Genomic DNA, 16,619 nt, shown 5'->3' on the forward strand with positions numbered 1-16,619 from the left:
GCACGAAAAGCCTAATTATTAAGGGGTGAATCAGAGTCACTCTTGTTCACCCCAGATAATTGGCTTTTCTTTTCGGGATAATGTCTCTTCAAATAGGTAATATTGACTGCGCTGTTGCATTAAAGAAGAAGCTTAAGATTCCTCAATTATTATGCGATTATTACAGTCTAACCTGCGTTAAGTGGTCACTCACGGGGAATGGCGCTTGACACTGGCTCTACAGAAAAGGGGTATTACAAAAAGCGGTACAGGGCGCCATTTTATGCCATAATAAAACCATAAATGTACAGAATCTTTCTCAAAAATAGTGACCATTCAATACAAGAGGAAGACAATACAAAAAGGCCCTCTTCAGACTTTCTAAAGGGACACCGCGACTGCGCAATAGATGTAACCGTTTAACAGAGGTACAAATTACAGTGATTCAGGGTAAACCATTTCTGGGTTTCGGCAACCGACCACTTTAGACAGGGTGACTGCTAGCATTGAGCAATAAACACGATTAAACCTTTTGTTATAAATATTTTGGACTTGTGATCAAAATTTATTTTATTAACAGGTTTTTCTTTACTTCTGCATTCTTCAGACTCTCTTCTACTCCTCTAGCATTCACATTGAAGTTTTTTGCATTTTATGTCTCTTTCCACTTTTTCATGTTCAGTTAGTCAACCCCCTTAACTTCCAAGATATGATTGTCTGTTAACTGTCCCCTGTAATTGCCACACATTTTCTTGTAAACTAATAACGAATATTTTGTGTTGGATCAAGATAACAACTTCTACATGATACGTTTGAGTATTTTCATTGCCTGTTTGCGGAATAATGTATGGATATTATAGGTAGAAGTTACGTGTTAATCACTTGGAGCTGAAAGGTTAAAGTACGTTTGAGCTTGCGTGTAGCTGTCTGCTTATATGCCCTAATCACAATATAAAATTGATTGAATTCTAAACCTGACATGATCATTATCTATTTGGATAATGGATTTATATTATATGTCTACTTTTCAGCTTCATTGTTTATCCTAAACGCCTCGAGCAGCAACCTGAAATCATTTCAACTCTAAACGCCATGGACCCCAAAGATATGACGATAAACTGAGCATTCACGTTTGTCGATGTTGTCTTTCAGTGCTTTGACTAGTCTTGATCAAAGTTAAACGATAAAACCTCACCAAAGGCTAAAAACATATGCCTTTTTTTCCTCACCTAAAAAAACAGAAAGGAGTAGTGATAACTGTGGTTTGTGGTGAGCAAAGTCTGTTTCAAATTTAGAAACCAAATTTGAAAGCATGACACATGAGTGTTTCTTCAAAGTAAACTATTTAACCAGGATAAATGACGCACATCCAAACTAGAACTAAATGCAAAATTGCGCCTTGCGTGATTCATTAGGACGCACCATAAAACTCAATTACAACCGCGGCAAATACAGCAAAGTTTTTCGTAATTATTTTGTCAGCGCAATTACGTTTTGTCGTCAGATTTCAGACAGACATCACATCCTCGACTTGAGTGCAATGCGGTGTCTTCGGGTATTAAATTGACAGGAAATTGGACATTTATTTTCAATCTAGGTGAAAATATGTATAAAATCAGATGACGTAATTTGGGAATTTATTTTGGCGAAAAATGAAAATCTAATCCTTACTTAAAATTAATAAATAATAAACATAGTCAGAGTTCGGAGCTTTTAAACTTATATCTTCAACATTTTTTCACGTCTGCAAAGGCAAAATGAAATAATCTTTCGTTTGTTAACTACATTTTTTTAACACCTGACCTTCACTTGTCAGCAGCAGCAAAAAGTCAAATGTAATAATAGAATCCGTTGTTTATGTTAGTATTTAAAGAAAAAATGTCCCTGAAGCAATTTGTAGTGTCAGTAAATGTTTACATAAGAGGATTAAAACCTTTTTAAAGATGCTTAACTACTCGAAGTGATTTTGAAGGTGTTTCGTGTCGGATTAATGCAGGGTTACTTTGCGCACCGCAAGGAAATTCAACGCCAACCGCTGGATTGACAAGATAATACAGCTAAAACCAGACCTGGAATTTTAAACAGTGCCTTCAGAGAAAATTAAAACCGGGGATGCTAATATTGTCCCAAATAACCACGCACATGCAACTGAAAGATTTGACGCCTTTAACTGATCAGATCGAGTGGTTGGGAAGCCGTGAACTCGAGATATAGATTGGTAGGTAACGAATGAGACTCACAGTCAGTGTTTTGTCCTCCAAAACCTGTTCAACTTTCGGAATGAGAGATTTCTAAATGTAATGAGTTCATCTGGAAAGGCTTTGTGTATAATTTAGAATCGTATGGGGGTAAATTTCGTGAGCAGCTGTCACCATTTTCCTTTAAAGGAATTCCATTTCGCCCAGAGTTCTTATGTAATAACTTTGGGAAAATATTTTCTAGAATTGCAGTGATCTGGTTTATCATTTAAAAACAGGAAGAAGTCTTGCTGCTCTTGCTTGTAAAGTGATATGTTCTTCCGAATTAATGATCAGTTAGTATTTTCAGTAGGACCCAATTTGCTTTAGATTTAACTCCAATGATATATTCTCCGAGATAAAGACTTTTCAGATCTCACTCTGTATATGCTCCTTATACTCCTTTTCCAGCATCAACTCAGTTGTCGAGAGCTCTGATTGATCTAAGCGAACTTTGAAATGCTGAAATCGGCAAAGGAAAATGTAGGACTGCTTTCAAAATAAATTAATATACAGAAGTTTTGGTAACCGAAGCATCCTTTTTTTTTTTTTTTTTTTTAAATATGCGCGTTCTAGTTTGTTTTGCTTTTAATTTTTTGGTCGATCTACAACTGGTGCAAATTAAAATTTTCTCCGTAGTCAACTTGTATCGGCTAGAATGTATAAGGAATTTTCAAATGAAAGCTTAGTTTTCCAGCTTTACCGCTTTTATCTTTTAAAAAATAATCCGTTTTATTAAATTGCTTTGTACAGCCATGTTTTACATGTATGCAATCGGAAAGAATTTTTAAAATTTCTTCCCTAAGTAGCTAAGAGCATTTATTCTAAAAGAATGACTATTATAGATGCATAAATCTTTGTTTGCTCGTGTTGCTATACGGCTAAAAATTTAATCTTTTTCTTAGGAAATTTAATTAAAAGTCAGAAAAGAATCATGCATTTATCACGTTTGTTTTTGTTTAATTTTTACACCTTAAGAAAGACGTGGGATTTTTTATTTAAATTCATGAACACTGAAACGACAGAATACCCCAGATACTCGAAAAACGTTTTATTTTTGTCTAATTCGATCGAAAAATGATGAAATAATTTCGGGTTCATTGTTCTAAATGAAATATCAACTAGGGTTCAATAGTATTTTTAGGTGAAAAAAAAAATGCAAAAACCGTACGCCTGAGCTAAAAAATTGTGCTGAATCGAGGGAGCTTTAGATCACAGTCTCCGTAGAATTATACATCACCAATTTAAAACTCTAATTTTCTTCATCAGTTCGACTGTTATTTTCGTTCGTTACGTAACAACAAAGGATTCGAAACGTCAAGTGCAACTCCATCCATCACCAAATTACGATTAATAAAATTCCAAACATTTATGCCTATTTCCTTGCTGCGTGAAATGAAACAATGGTCAGCTTCTTGTGTCTGGGGTTTTGGTTATTTTCATGGAAACAAAAAAACAGATAAGATCTGATTATCTATCCAATTCAGACCTTGTTTCATGTGAGGTGTTTACAAAGATTCTGCTGTTAAAAACGTAAGTTATTAAATGATTTTGACTCTCTATAACTGAAAAGTTCTCGGAATCTCCTATTCCACTCTGACAAATACAAGTATTCTTTTCTTTCTTTTGTCGACTGTAAGCCAACGTCGAATACAAAGGCAAAGGTACGTAACAGTTAAAAGGAGACAAACAACGCACAGTTCTGAACAATGTTATTATGCTTTCCTTTAATTAAAAGAAGCGTTGACAGCGAGTTCTTGTGTCGTCTTTTTTCGTGATTTCATAGCACAATAGTAGATTATTTTCGTACAAAGTTCTGGACTGGAATTGGAGTGGAATATGGGTAGCGAGGAAGGATCTGAAATATACGTCAACATCAAGATCTCGGAAGAAACTAAAGAAGATCCTTGCACAAATTACTGACGTTGTTTTGATCCAAGTTTTCTCCGGCCCTGGTCATATATAGTCGAGTATAGTTGATGGTACAAAAAAAGTGTGACTTCTTCAAATGTTTCGAATTTATTTGTTCTCATTTGCGGTATTTTGGATAAACATGTTGTTTGTCAGGGAAGCTACGCATTCCCTAAGAGCTGATATCAGCAAGGCGGACGCAATTACGTCGAATACCAACAAATTTGAAAGGAAAAAACATCAATCCAACAGTCAAGCAAACTTCTGGATAGCTTGAGTCTAACAAAAGAAAAAAAACACAAATCACCTATTTGCATACTTGTGCTTGAGGACTAAAGTCTAATCAATACGTTAATGTCATTATAACTGACCTTTCTCAGTTTTGTATTTAGCAATGATGAAAGCATTCCACACGAAGAGTCGTTACTCAAGTACAAGGGCGCTGTTGATTCTTCTTCTCACAAACTCTGGAAGGTAAGCGATGATTCCTCATGGTTACGGAGATATATTGGACAAATTTTGTTTTCGCATGCGACAATTATTATTAGATGAGGACTAATCAGTCTGGCGTAAACCGCATTGCGGGAGTATACAATATTTATACACAAAGAGAATTTTTACAGCGAAAGACGCTCGCAAGTTTAAATTTTCAAGGCGGGTTTTAGAAATTGACGCTATGGTGGCTAAGGAAAGAAGTTAAAAAGCATTTTCAGCCGCCCCCATTTCAACTCCGCGGAACAGTCATTTTCCGACAGTAAGATAGCTTACTAGAATAATATGCACTAATCTATTGCACGACCTTGTATCTCGACACCATTATTTCTATTATAATTCTTATTAATATTATTATCATTAACATCATCTCTAATATTATCATTATTACTATACATAATCAACTTTTACAGGGTCTTTTGTGGAAGTGATCTGCTGACCAAGTTTTTTACCGGGTACGACAAATCAATCAGACCTAACTTTGGTAAGATGCTATTCATGGACATTTTTTCTTTCTAATATCAAACAGTAAGATGACAGACTGAAGAGCAATAATTCTGTAGGGACTCCTTGACACAGGGTTCAGACATCAATCCTTAAAAATTCAAAATGTCCAGCGATGACAAAGCTAAAGGTGTAACGCGCATATTAAGCTAACGTGTCCTTTCTGCTCAGGCAAAGGGTCATTACATTTTTGAAAGTTTTTTCCAGCTTGTTCTGCTAAAAAAAATATCAGACAGAATTAAATTTCAAAGACTCTGCTTACAATCAACTTTACAATCTCTTAATAAAAACATCACAAGAGAGGATGTGCTCGTCCGGATTGCGAAATGTTGATAAGGTTCTAAAAAAAATAAAGAAATGTTCGCATGTGTTCTTACATATTAATTAGATTCGTTTTAACTTTTTTCCTTAAGATCACGATTACTTCCGGCGTACCTTGAAGTGCTAGTTCAAAACCTTATTGATCTCAAATCGGTAATATCATTGGGTAAGGGGGGCGAAAAGGGGGGGGGGGGAGGGGAGGTTGCGTGCATTAAGAACTATTTCACTATTTAACTGTACTGTCATCTACAATCGTTCTTGATGTGATCTCTCACGACTGGATTCGATTCCGTTGTTAACTATTCATAAAATGCTTTCAGATAAAGGGACACCTTTAACTGTCTCGGTTGACTTGTATGTGGAAGCTTTTGGAAACATCAAAGAGGCCAACATGGTAAGTAAACAAAACAAGTCGGTCATTGTAGTTGACCCTTTAAGTCTCAGAAGTGATCAACATGAAACTTAGATTATCTAGCAAATAGCTAATGAGAATATTCAAACTCAGGTCGAAGTTGATCTAACACCAAATTCTCACTCCTAATTTAAGATATGTCCAGCAGCTAGACGGGAGAATTACTCATCAGATCTTGGGGATTAAAGGGTTAAATCAGAGACTACGTAGACCAAAATTGGTTGATAATACAGAAGAACTCCGCAGGATTTGAGAGGAAAATATGGTTTTCAGGGAGGGAGTGGACGTTAAACTCTAGCAGAATTAAAAGGAGTGACTAAAGAAAATTGACTGCCAATGAGGGGGATCATTTGAATACTACAGAGCCTTAGGGGAAGGGGAGGGGGGTTAGGTAAATTTAATTGTGGTACAACGAAAATACTCCGATCCCCCTCCCTCCACTCTCCCGATAAAGAATGACCGGTCCCTTAGAAAGAAATTTGATACCTTGATAAACTGTTTCTTTTTTTATCGCAGTTTTCATGATTTCTTTTCACGAACAGGAATATTTGATATACGGCTATTTTCGCCAAAGATGGAAAGACTCACGCCTAGCTGGAAGGCTTAATTACACCCTAACCATAAACGGAGCTGACATTGACAGAATTTGGGTACCAGATCCCTATTGTTACAACGCCCGCGAGTCAAATATGATGATGTTAGATACGCAGCTGCATAGCAGGATATCTGTTGAACCCAACGGTGACGTGTTGTATAGCAAAGGGTAAGTAAAAGTGAGACAAACTTTTACTTCTCTCAAATAGTTAGCAAGACTGATAAGTCAGTAAGCTAGATAGCGAAAGAGCAAGTGAGTGAGTGAGTCGGTAAGCATCAGCCATGTAGTTTTGTCGATCCGCTGGTCAATCATTTGTTAAATGGTCAGTCTCTGAGTCGATCGAACGGTCAGTCATTAGGTCAGTAGCTCAGTCATACAGTCACTTAGCCCGCTCGCCAGTCAGTCGGTCAGCCAGTCAGTTAGTCAGTCGTTCAGTCAGTCAGTCGTTAGCCAATCAGCCAGTTAGTCAGTCACACAGTAAGTTAGTCGCTCATTCAGTTAGTCACTTTGCCAGCCAGCCAGTCAGTCAGTAATTCAGTTCTTTAGGTCAGCCAGTCTGTCAGTGGCAAAGTCAGTCAGTCAGACAGTTACTTAGTCATTAGGGTCATGTTTACAGCACCCTAAGTTGATTCTTTTCACCTATATTTTTTTTATTCAGAGTGACGCTATTAGCCTCTTGCGACATGAATCTGCGGAATTTTCCTCTGGACTCCCAAAGTTGCTGTCTGAAATTCGGAAGCTGTGAGTAAATCTTAAACTTTCGGCTGTAAACGTAAAGAATGCTTAATATTTAAAATCCTAATTAACTCCCCAGATCTGAAAAGTAATTCTCCCTTCCAGCTGCTTTATATGTCCTTTTAAATTAAAGGAGGAGAATTTGGTTTTATATCAAAAATGTACACTCAGGCTGATCAGCTTGTGTATTCCCATCTCGTGTTTCGTTTAAAATGTTTTAAAGCTACGAGGAGAAGTTGTAGGTCGGTCAATTCTAAGAGTTAAACGGCTAATAGTGGAATGCTCTGCATGTATTTTGTCCTGCAGATGGATACAGCACAGATCATATTCATTTTGAATGGGGACCTGCAGGTGTTTCTGTTGGAAATAACGAAATGGCCCAGTTTGAGTACATAGGCAACAAACTTTCCTCGGGCATAGACGAGTATAGCGTTGGTAAGAATCATTTCAAACGCTGGATTTTTCAATTCTATTAGCGTAGCGACATCTTTGTTACCAAAAAAATTGCTTCCTTTTTCATCAATTAATAAATACTGCGTCAGTTGATCGATACAGAAAAGGGATGATCGAGTCAGAAAAACTGAATATCACATATATTGCGAAGTATGAAAAAGACTTTGCTTTGTAATTTCACGAATGGGTGATTTTTTTTTTTTTTTTTGGTGGGGGAATAGCGGGAAGAAACTTTTGCGAATTTCTGTTCTGACAGCAGAATTATTAACCTGGAAAGTAACGTATCGTCAAGTATTTGTTGGTTTATAAAGAATCGGTAAACAAATCAGTTCTATTTTTGAAAGTTAAATTTTGACCTAGAGAAGTTAATTTTTGCGGCGTTTTCTTTCGCATTTTCTTAGATTTTCGTAAGCGTCTTATAGCAGATCGAAAACAGTCCGCTAAAAATTAAATCGTGCGAATTTCCAAGCTAAGTCCAAACTTATTTAACCCTTTAAATTGCACTCTTTTTTAGATCCTCCCTGTTTTAATAAATCTGGGATAAAGAAATGGTTTATCCTAGGTAGCAAAGTTGTTGCCGCGAGAAAACTCCAAAAGCGCAAGAAATGAAAAAATATATATGTATATGAGCTACGTGAAAAAAGGGACTAGAATTGCCATTATCGCGTTGTACTATATAATACTCTATAAAATACAATTTGGTTTTATCAACTGAGTTTATAATGCAAATTGATCATCGTAAAGGGTTTCTAGAGCTGAAATTTCGACCGTTAGCCCTTCGTCGGATCGAAAAAAAAATATAAATAAATATTAAATATGAAATAATTGTAATGGACTTACGCTTCAAACTATATGTATATATGTATATGTATATGATGTATATGTTAAACAGGGAATTTCTCGACGGTCACAGTCAAGTTTACATTTGAGCGACGAGTTGGTTACTACATAATTCAAGTGTATCTTCCCGACGTTTTGGTTGTGGCTCTGAGCTGGATTGTTTTTTGGATGGACAAGAAAGAAATGGGGGACAGAATGGCTTTAGGAATCACAACCATATTAACCATCATGTTTCTTCTTGGTTCTCTTAATGCGACCATGCCTCGAGTCAGTTACCCAAAAGCTTTGGACTGGTATTTGCTGGTTTCCTTCACGTTTGTGTTTCTGTCGCTAATTGAATGTATGGTCGTGTTTATACTTACCTTGAGGTCTGGTAATGACAAGGATAAATCAAAATATAAGGTAACCGTCCTGCCAATTGATCATTAGCACTTGTTTTGACGCGGTGCTATTTGTGGTTAAGGTGTGACGTGCTGAAAGCAGAACGAAAAAAATTTTTGCGTCAAGCAAAAGTTAATGTAAGGTGATTCTACAAATTATTTGAAAGGGTTTATAGATTGAAGGATACATGGAGGTCTTTTGGTTTAGGAGCAGCCGTTATTCATTGCTTAATTGGGAAGGAATGGGGTTGAGGGTTTTTCTTTGTAGAATCGCATAGTTTTCAGGGAGATCGCAGGTGGGATCAGTCTTCGCCAACAGAGTATAAATGGAAGGGGATGTCCCCCCCCCCTCCAGGACAAAATAATAACTACTCCCCAATGTGAACTAAGAGAAAAATGTTCACCTCTTCCATTCATTGATATCAAAACTGTTTTTAGGGTTTGAAAACTTTTCTCAGTAACTCAAAAGGCTTCCTTGCGTTTTTTTTATTTTGCAGTTGAGTTCAATTCCTTTATCAACATTGGATATCAGTGAGCTGAGGCTGCCTCCGCTTGAAAATAGTGTCAACAGAAACAAAAAAGTGAATATCAATGGCGAAGCTCACATGCTGTGTTCTTCAGAAAAGAAGGACGGAATGATTAAAGATGATAGGCTGCCCAGATATAAGATTGACAGCAGTTGTGAGACAACAGCCGCTGATCGCGTTGATCGGGCTTCTCGATTTTTGTTTCCAGTGTTTTTTGTAATTTATAATATCGTTTACTGGGCTGTATACGCCCTTCCTGGAAAGAAACTTGAGTAAGCATCACAGGAAAAAAAGTGAAACGAAACCAGCCATATCAACGAATAAGCAGACGGTTCATGCATAAAATGTGAAATATGTTGATTTTGTTTCAACTGCCGCATCAATGATTAATTTCGGATTCCTTTACCTGGCTGAGAAGCATGCAGATTGAAATCAATGTGACAAGCACACGTGCCGAAGCATTTAGGTTCTAAGTGAAATATTTTATTCAAAGATTTTTTTTGTTAAGAATGCTTTGAAGTAAGTTTCAGGCGCTAGAAGAGAAACTCTACTGATAAACGCGTTGCTAAAAAAGGAAGACAGGTAGCATCAAGTCGACCATAAATCACAAGTACTTACATGCAATAAACAAACTTGCCCATAAAGACATATAAATAAGGTGGAAGACAAATTTTACAATGACATCCACAACTAAACGTTTCGAAAAAGAATTAAGGAAAATAAAATGATTAACAAATGCTTACGTATTGCACGATGTTTCAAATCTATTAAAAACTGTCAACTCAAGAATTCTTGAAGATAAAATATTCCCTGAAATACGCTGATAATCCTCTCCTTCTCGAGCTTGTGAGTAGAGTTTCTGGCTAGGAACAAAACAGACAGAGAGAACGTTAACTGAATTACGTGCCCGAGCTTCAAATACTAAAAAAGTATATCTTTACTGCTGTTCTTTTGCTTTCAATTTTATCATGAGTCTTTGCAGTACTTCCTGCTTTCCATTTAAGGCCATTTGGATATCAGCAGGAGATCAGAGATCAAAATGAAGAATTTGCGAAAGCTTCACATGGCGTTAAGAATTTTTTTCAGTCTGCCAGTTATGAAATTCTAATTCATATCATCAAATCCATCACTGTAAACTCATTTGATCACTATTTATGGCTACTTTGGTTCTATCAACTGAGTTTATAATGTAAATTGGTCACCGTAAAGAGTTTCTCTCTTTACGGTGGCCAATTAACATTAGTCAACTCATTTGATAAAACCAAATTATCTTTTTACACCACGATTTCTTTAGAAACTCATCCTTGAATATTCGTCGCATCAGTTGTGAAACCAATAATTTTTTCTCTTTTTCTCCTTGTTCATCATTGATATCATCTGCTTTATTATTCTTTGTAGCTTTATTTATCTGCGCATTATAATTCTCAGCGTGAAGCGATTTATGCGTCTGTTTAAGTCAACGGTCTGCTAAGCAAAGATAAAAGCAGGCCCCACAGTGCAAGTAGGTATCAAATGGATGTTATTGTTTATAAAAAGGAGAAATAATGCGTGATTGAAAATGCAAATTACATCAAAATGCAAACTACCAGTCGAACAAATGCAACGGAATGATGTTTACTTAAATTAAATGTGCTCGTGGAAGTTGTGTGGCAATCGATTTCAAAGAGAAGTAGATTTACATTAGCTTAAGAAATTCTGGTAAGTATTCTTCTTCTACAGCTTTCTTTCATTTTAAGGAAGCTAAGGCACTTTTCCAAAAGTTAGCTCTTCATTCGCACGCGCTCATTCAGTGGGCAGCACAACGGTTGTGATAGTTACGTAGGCATTTCATAAAACCTCTTTCATCAAGGGAACGTGAACTCTTGATTTCTCTTTGAGAGAACAAAACGAATCATTGTGTAGAGATATCAACTGAGTCATAGCAAGTTTCATAAAATGACAAAATGATACAAAAAATTCGAGATCTGTTTGTGGTAGCTTTCTTACATAATTACCGTTTGTCTTCTGTATCGTCAATTTGCATGTAGAAACACACATTCGTCTCACTAAATACGACTTCGCTACACACCTCCCTACATATCGAGCCCTTTCAATGACACGCCTAATAGAAAGCGAAGGAAAAGGAAGCGAAGCAATATCATTGCGTCGCTTCCTTTTCGTTGTTGGCGGCTATGTTAAACTCTTATTATGCAATGTCAATTTGTGGTATCCTAAGCTCTACAATACGCATAAATTGCTCATCGTAATAATTATCATGAAACAGAATTTCGAATCGCATCGTTATACTTAACATTCACAAATCTATCAACTGAAGAGTTAAACTGAGAGCTTTTGACTCTAAATGGTGGGTAACGACATAAAAGAGCCATTTCGTCGGTGTCGCGAAACTCGCGCAATTCTGAATTTATGATAAGGAATTGTCAGCCTCCTTATCACGACCAAACAAGCTTGCTTTGTTTGCTTTCTTTTTTTTTTTTTCTAGGAAAAAAGGATGACGCAATTTTCTATTAAAACTGTTTTCAAGATTATCTTTTCCATTTTCCTGCTATTGCGATTGTAAGTATTCCTTTACTTTGCATTCTTGACACTTTTGTTATCGCCGTCGTCAATCAACTAATAATTCAACTATTAGACATCTATTAAGGCACTTCAAATATCCGACATACGATTGCGTCTTTTTCCTTCCTTACAGAGCAAATGGTGATGTTATTTCGACATTTTTCTCTGGCTACGATAAGGCAATAAGACCCAACTTTGGTAAGTAAAGAGTAACTAGCGATAAGCAATCGACGGGATTTTTTGAGGAGGGGGGTGTGAGGGAAACATAGAGGAACAAAAAAAAAAGGCGGGAGGGGAGGCAAGGAGAAGTCAGTGCACTATCCTTTAGTCGCAAAAATGTCGTTCTTTATTTTGGACTGAAACTGTTCAGTTAAACTGTTCAGAAAATTTCGTTGGCTGTAAATCCAGAAAGAAAAACTTCATAGGTCATAAGATCATTAGAAAGGTTAAGCACTTCCAAGAATTTTTATATAAGTGAGAGACTGAAGATCAAGACAGAGTCTACTTTTGCGGTTTCCGTTTCCGAAACCCGCATACCCGCACTCGCAATAAAGAGAGGCAAGCCATTCACACAGGTCCAAGAAATAATCTGACGCAAATCGTAGTGCTCAGGGTTCGGCTTAGCATTAGACATGGGGGCGATTGCAAATTTTTTGACCTAGAGAACTTGCGAACTTTTGTTTCTTTAGAGGAACAGAAGCCCACGATCGTCTATTGTGACTTGTATGTGGAATCTTTTGGAAACATTGAGGAGGCTAACATGGTATGACTAAAGAAGTAAAGATCAGATACTTGATAGATGATGACAATCTTCTTGGCAAAAAGTGGAATAAATTGTTATTGCGCTTCAAGCCAAATTGAAATGAATATTTCATTAGTGGTTTCCTCAGGGCTTGTAACAAGAAATCAGAATCAAAACCATCTGATAAACAACGTTAAGAATTGAGGATGCGATCGAAATCTGAAGTATTATTTACTCTTTTAAAATCCTGGCTTGTGTGACAATGCACGAAAATTGTTCGCAACTGGATACCCAAGCCGGTTTATAAAGCCAGCAGTTTCACTTTTTTTTTTATCTCTGTTTCATTTTTTTATCTCTGCGATGTAAATGATAAGATATAAAAGCACTTCAGGGGGGGCAATTTCACTTCAAAAAAATACAAGTATAACTCAGAAATTTGACTATAGCAGACTTCAGGTGCAGACTAAGGAAGGCTTTGCTTTCCATTCGATAGGAATACAAGGTGTACACCTATTTTCGGCAGCGTTGGACGGACTTCCGCCTCGCTGGGAAGCTTAACTACACCCTTACCATAAAAGGAGGTGATATCGAAAATATCTGGGTCCCAGATCCCTACTGTTACAATGCACGCGAGTCGAACATGATGATGCCTGACGAAGAGACACACAGCAATCTTAAAATTAAACCAAACGGAGAAATAATATACAGCAGAGGGTAATTAATTGACACTAAAATGAAACTCGGAGGACTACAAGTAATTCAGGATGATAAATGGCCATAGCATCAGACCCATTCATAGAAAACTGCTCAAATTTGACAGGAAGCAAATGGAACTCTTTATGAACCAGTCATATTTGCTTATTCTTTCTTAGTAATTAAGAAAACAAAGAACCGATAGTTTTTCAATCTATACTATGCACCCTCACGACCACCGAAAAACACATCCAATCAAGCTAGTTTTAAGCCTCATGCATCTACTAGATAAAAACTAAGTTTTAATTGAACGAAATAATTTTTTCGACAAGAACGTGCGCAATTTCAGTCTTGAATGAATTGCTTCAATTTAAAGTTTTACGTTTACATTGATTAGTGATAAATACTTTCATATGGCCAGAGGCAGAGAAATATGAATGCACGGTAGATTGTCTGTTTAGCTTGTTTAATTGCCTTTTTACCGCGCATATCCTCTCTTAACCAACTTTTACGAGTCCTTATTTGCGTCAAAATTATTACATAATCCAGGGTTACTCTTCTCGCCTCGTGTGTTATGGACCTTCGGAATTTCCCAATGGATTCCCAGAGATGTACCTTGAAGTTTGGAAGTTGTAAGTGACGTTAAATAACAAGTTTATCATATCAATGTCAACATCTGAACAACTGCGTACCTACCCCTTCTCTACCACAAAATTAATCATAATTTGTTATCAGTTGACTATTGTTGGGTTTTGGGACGGGTAGGTGAGTAGCTGCTTATATACTGACATTGATCCAATTTTTCATTGCAATTCAAATCCTCATGAATGTCATATAAATCAAATCTCAACCCAGATGTCCTGGGCAATTCCGTTTATTATTCATTATCACAGAATCTTTATCTAGCTTTTTTATGTTTGTCCTCTACTATGAAACGTAAAGATGGGTACACTACTGAGGACATCGTCTTTGAGTGGATCGCTGACAAAACAGAGATTGATGTAGGAAACAAAGAAATGGCGCAATTTGATTACAAAGGCTCTGAATTGACATCGGGAACAGACGTGTTTAACACAGGTCAGTCGAGAACAATGCAAGTTAGCATTTTTTTTGACAACACGGAGGTCAAATGTCGAGCATGCGCAAATAGACCTCTGTTCGCTTTCGTTTTGGATATATCCTCATTGGTCTCTCATTAGTCTCTTTATGTTTCATGACCCTAATTTTCTGCATCATTTACAGGAAATTTCTCAACTTTGACAGTCACGTTTTCATTTAAGCGGCGCATTGGTTATTTCCTCATCCAAGTCTACTTTCCAGACATTTTTGTCGTGACGCTAAGCTGGATTGTCTTTTGGATGGAAAAAGATGATATGGGAAACAGAATGGCCTTGGGAATCACCACTATATTAACCATCATGTTTCTTCTTGGTTCTCTTAACGGGAACTTGCCCAGAGTCAGCTACCCCAAGGCTTTGGACTGGTATCTATTAGTGTCATTTAGCTTTGTGTTCCTGTCGTTGATGGAATGCATGGTCGTGTTTCTTTTTGCATCAAAAGCCAAACAGGATGAGACACAGATTAAATACAAGGTAAGCGTTCGATCGTTAATTAGCGCCGGGCCCGGGAGAGGGGGGGGGGGGGGGGTTGGAGAAAGGATCACATGGTTTCCAGGGGGAAAGGAGGAGAGATCAGTGATCAATCGTTGCCAACAGGTTATAAGGGGAGACTATAATATAACATTTCTGTAACAATAAAATTTACCTGACCTCCTTTAAGCCTCTGTGTTATTCTTTAGATAGTCCCCTTGGCAGTCAATTTCCCAAGTTACTCTTTTGGAGATGACTAATCTCTCCTCCCTGAAAGGCATGTGATTCCTCCAAACCTTCCCTTTCCTCTCTCTCCCAGGCGATAAGTAATGAATGATCCCTAATCCAAGTAAATATTTCAATTTCCTAGAAGAAGGATATTCCTCTAACGAAAAGATTCTCGTCGTCCCTGAGGTCCGTGATTGGTTCAAAGTCTTCTTCAGCTAACTCTCCAAATGGAGGAGTTTCAAACATTGGTTCTGGTGACGATCTGGAAATGGTACACAGGGCAACCAAAGTTGGTAAGATCGTGGTGGACGATAATTCATCAATACAAAGAGAGAGGAGTACCAAAAGCAAAAGAATGGAAATGATAGCGAGCAAGATCGATGGAGCATCGCGAGTTCTTTTTCCATCAGTTTTTATCCTCTACAATATCTTCTACTGGACATACTACTAACTGGCACAAAATTGATGTATTAATGCCGCTTTTTGCTTACGATGTTCAATGATAACGGTGATAACTATAATTTAGTAATAATGTCGACAAGAACGAGATTAATAGTTACGATAATCTGCCTGTTTTTGTCAATATTTGATTGTTAACATCATCTGTAAGATCTGCCTCTCAGAGAAAATATCTCAGAGAAGCATGCATTATGGCATTTTTCTTCTCAGAAGTGAGCAGTGTGCGACTGTGCAACGTCCCCTTGTGTAATGCCAAGTACATGCCAAGTAGTTAAGAAAATTGACAAACTCCCCCAGGAGCCCATGGGCTCCTGACTCCCCTTAGTTAGGTCCAAATTCTCAAGATGCTGAAGTCTTAACCATGGTAACAGACGCTCCTTTTAATTACCAATAAACGAATTGAAAGAGGAAATCATATAAAAGGCTTTTTACCAGCTTCCCAAAGAATAATCAAACTTAATTTTGTATTAATCTAATGCACTGTTTTTTTAGTTTTGTACATTGTATAATGATTAGGTCTACTACAAGTCGTATTTCTCTGAAGAGGTAAAAAAATTATAATAGTTTATGGGAAGTTATTGTAAGATCGTAATAGCGTTTTACAGGAGATATTTTTAATAGAAACACATGAATCAAAATATGGAAATATACCTGTTACAAGGCAACTAAAAGTGGACCTGGTTACTTCCAATTGTTTCAAAGCCAAATCGCCGGAGTTATGATTACAGCTGTTCAAAAGCACACACAGCTTTTTGGGTGACCTTCGCCTCTTGATGTTAATTTTTTTCTGTATTTTTTTCTGTTTACCTCAAGTTTTCTTTATTCATCCATCAGATCTTGTCTTATGGTGTTAATGACACTAACAAGCTGGCTTTTTGGGGATAGATAGGAAACCGACAAAAGTTGCCTCTAGCGTTGCCCTGAGCAGACTTTAAGTGTCTTTAAATTGGTCTAACAAACATT

The 16,619-nt window shown here is 37.0% G+C and overlaps 2 protein-coding genes across 6 annotated transcripts; both read left to right on the plus strand.

The window, feature by feature from the left end:
• Positions 1-1,848: 1,848 nt before the first annotated feature.
• On the plus strand, positions 1,849-10,125 carry LOC113686560 (gamma-aminobutyric acid receptor subunit beta-4). 4 transcript variants are annotated; one of them, XM_027204196.2, is made up of 9 exons: positions 1,849-2,197; positions 4,520-4,601; positions 5,033-5,103; positions 5,765-5,838; positions 6,399-6,619; positions 7,110-7,192; positions 7,493-7,621; positions 8,532-8,881; positions 9,357-10,125. In XM_027204196.2, the coding sequence occupies exons 2-9, from the start codon at positions 4,522-4,524 to the stop codon at positions 9,660-9,662; spliced, it is 1,314 nt and encodes a 437-aa protein (XP_027059997.2). In that variant the 5' UTR covers positions 1,849-2,197; positions 4,520-4,521; the 3' UTR covers positions 9,663-10,125. The 4 variants fall into 4 exon arrangements, with proteins under 4 accessions (XP_027059997.2, XP_027059996.2, XP_027059999.2 ...); XM_027204195.2 differs by having other exon boundaries at positions 1,928-2,197; positions 4,508-4,601; XM_027204198.2 differs by lacking the exon at positions 1,849-2,197 and adding an exon at positions 3,217-3,749.
• Positions 10,126-10,860: 735 nt separating this feature from the next.
• LOC113686634 (glycine receptor subunit alpha-2) lies at positions 10,861-16,321 on the plus strand. 2 transcript variants are annotated; one of them, XM_089207322.1, is made up of 9 exons: positions 10,861-10,887; positions 11,869-11,942; positions 12,079-12,143; positions 12,635-12,708; positions 13,181-13,401; positions 13,930-14,012; positions 14,323-14,457; positions 14,623-14,972; positions 15,340-16,321. In XM_089207322.1, exons 2-9 carry the CDS (start codon positions 11,878-11,880, stop codon positions 15,646-15,648), a joined length of 1,302 nt encoding a protein of 433 aa, XP_089063448.1. In that variant the 5' UTR covers positions 10,861-10,887; positions 11,869-11,877; the 3' UTR covers positions 15,649-16,321. The 2 variants fall into 2 exon arrangements, with proteins under 2 accessions (XP_089063448.1, XP_027060084.2); XM_027204283.2 differs by lacking the exon at positions 10,861-10,887 and adding an exon at positions 10,954-11,084.
• The last annotated feature ends 298 nt before the right edge of the window (positions 16,322-16,619 follow it).

The sequence above is a fragment of the Pocillopora damicornis genome, chromosome 5, assembly GCF_964200805.1.
Source record: "Pocillopora damicornis chromosome 5, jaPocDami1.2, whole genome shotgun sequence".
NCBI lineage: Eukaryota > Metazoa > Cnidaria > Anthozoa > Scleractinia > Pocilloporidae > Pocillopora > Pocillopora damicornis.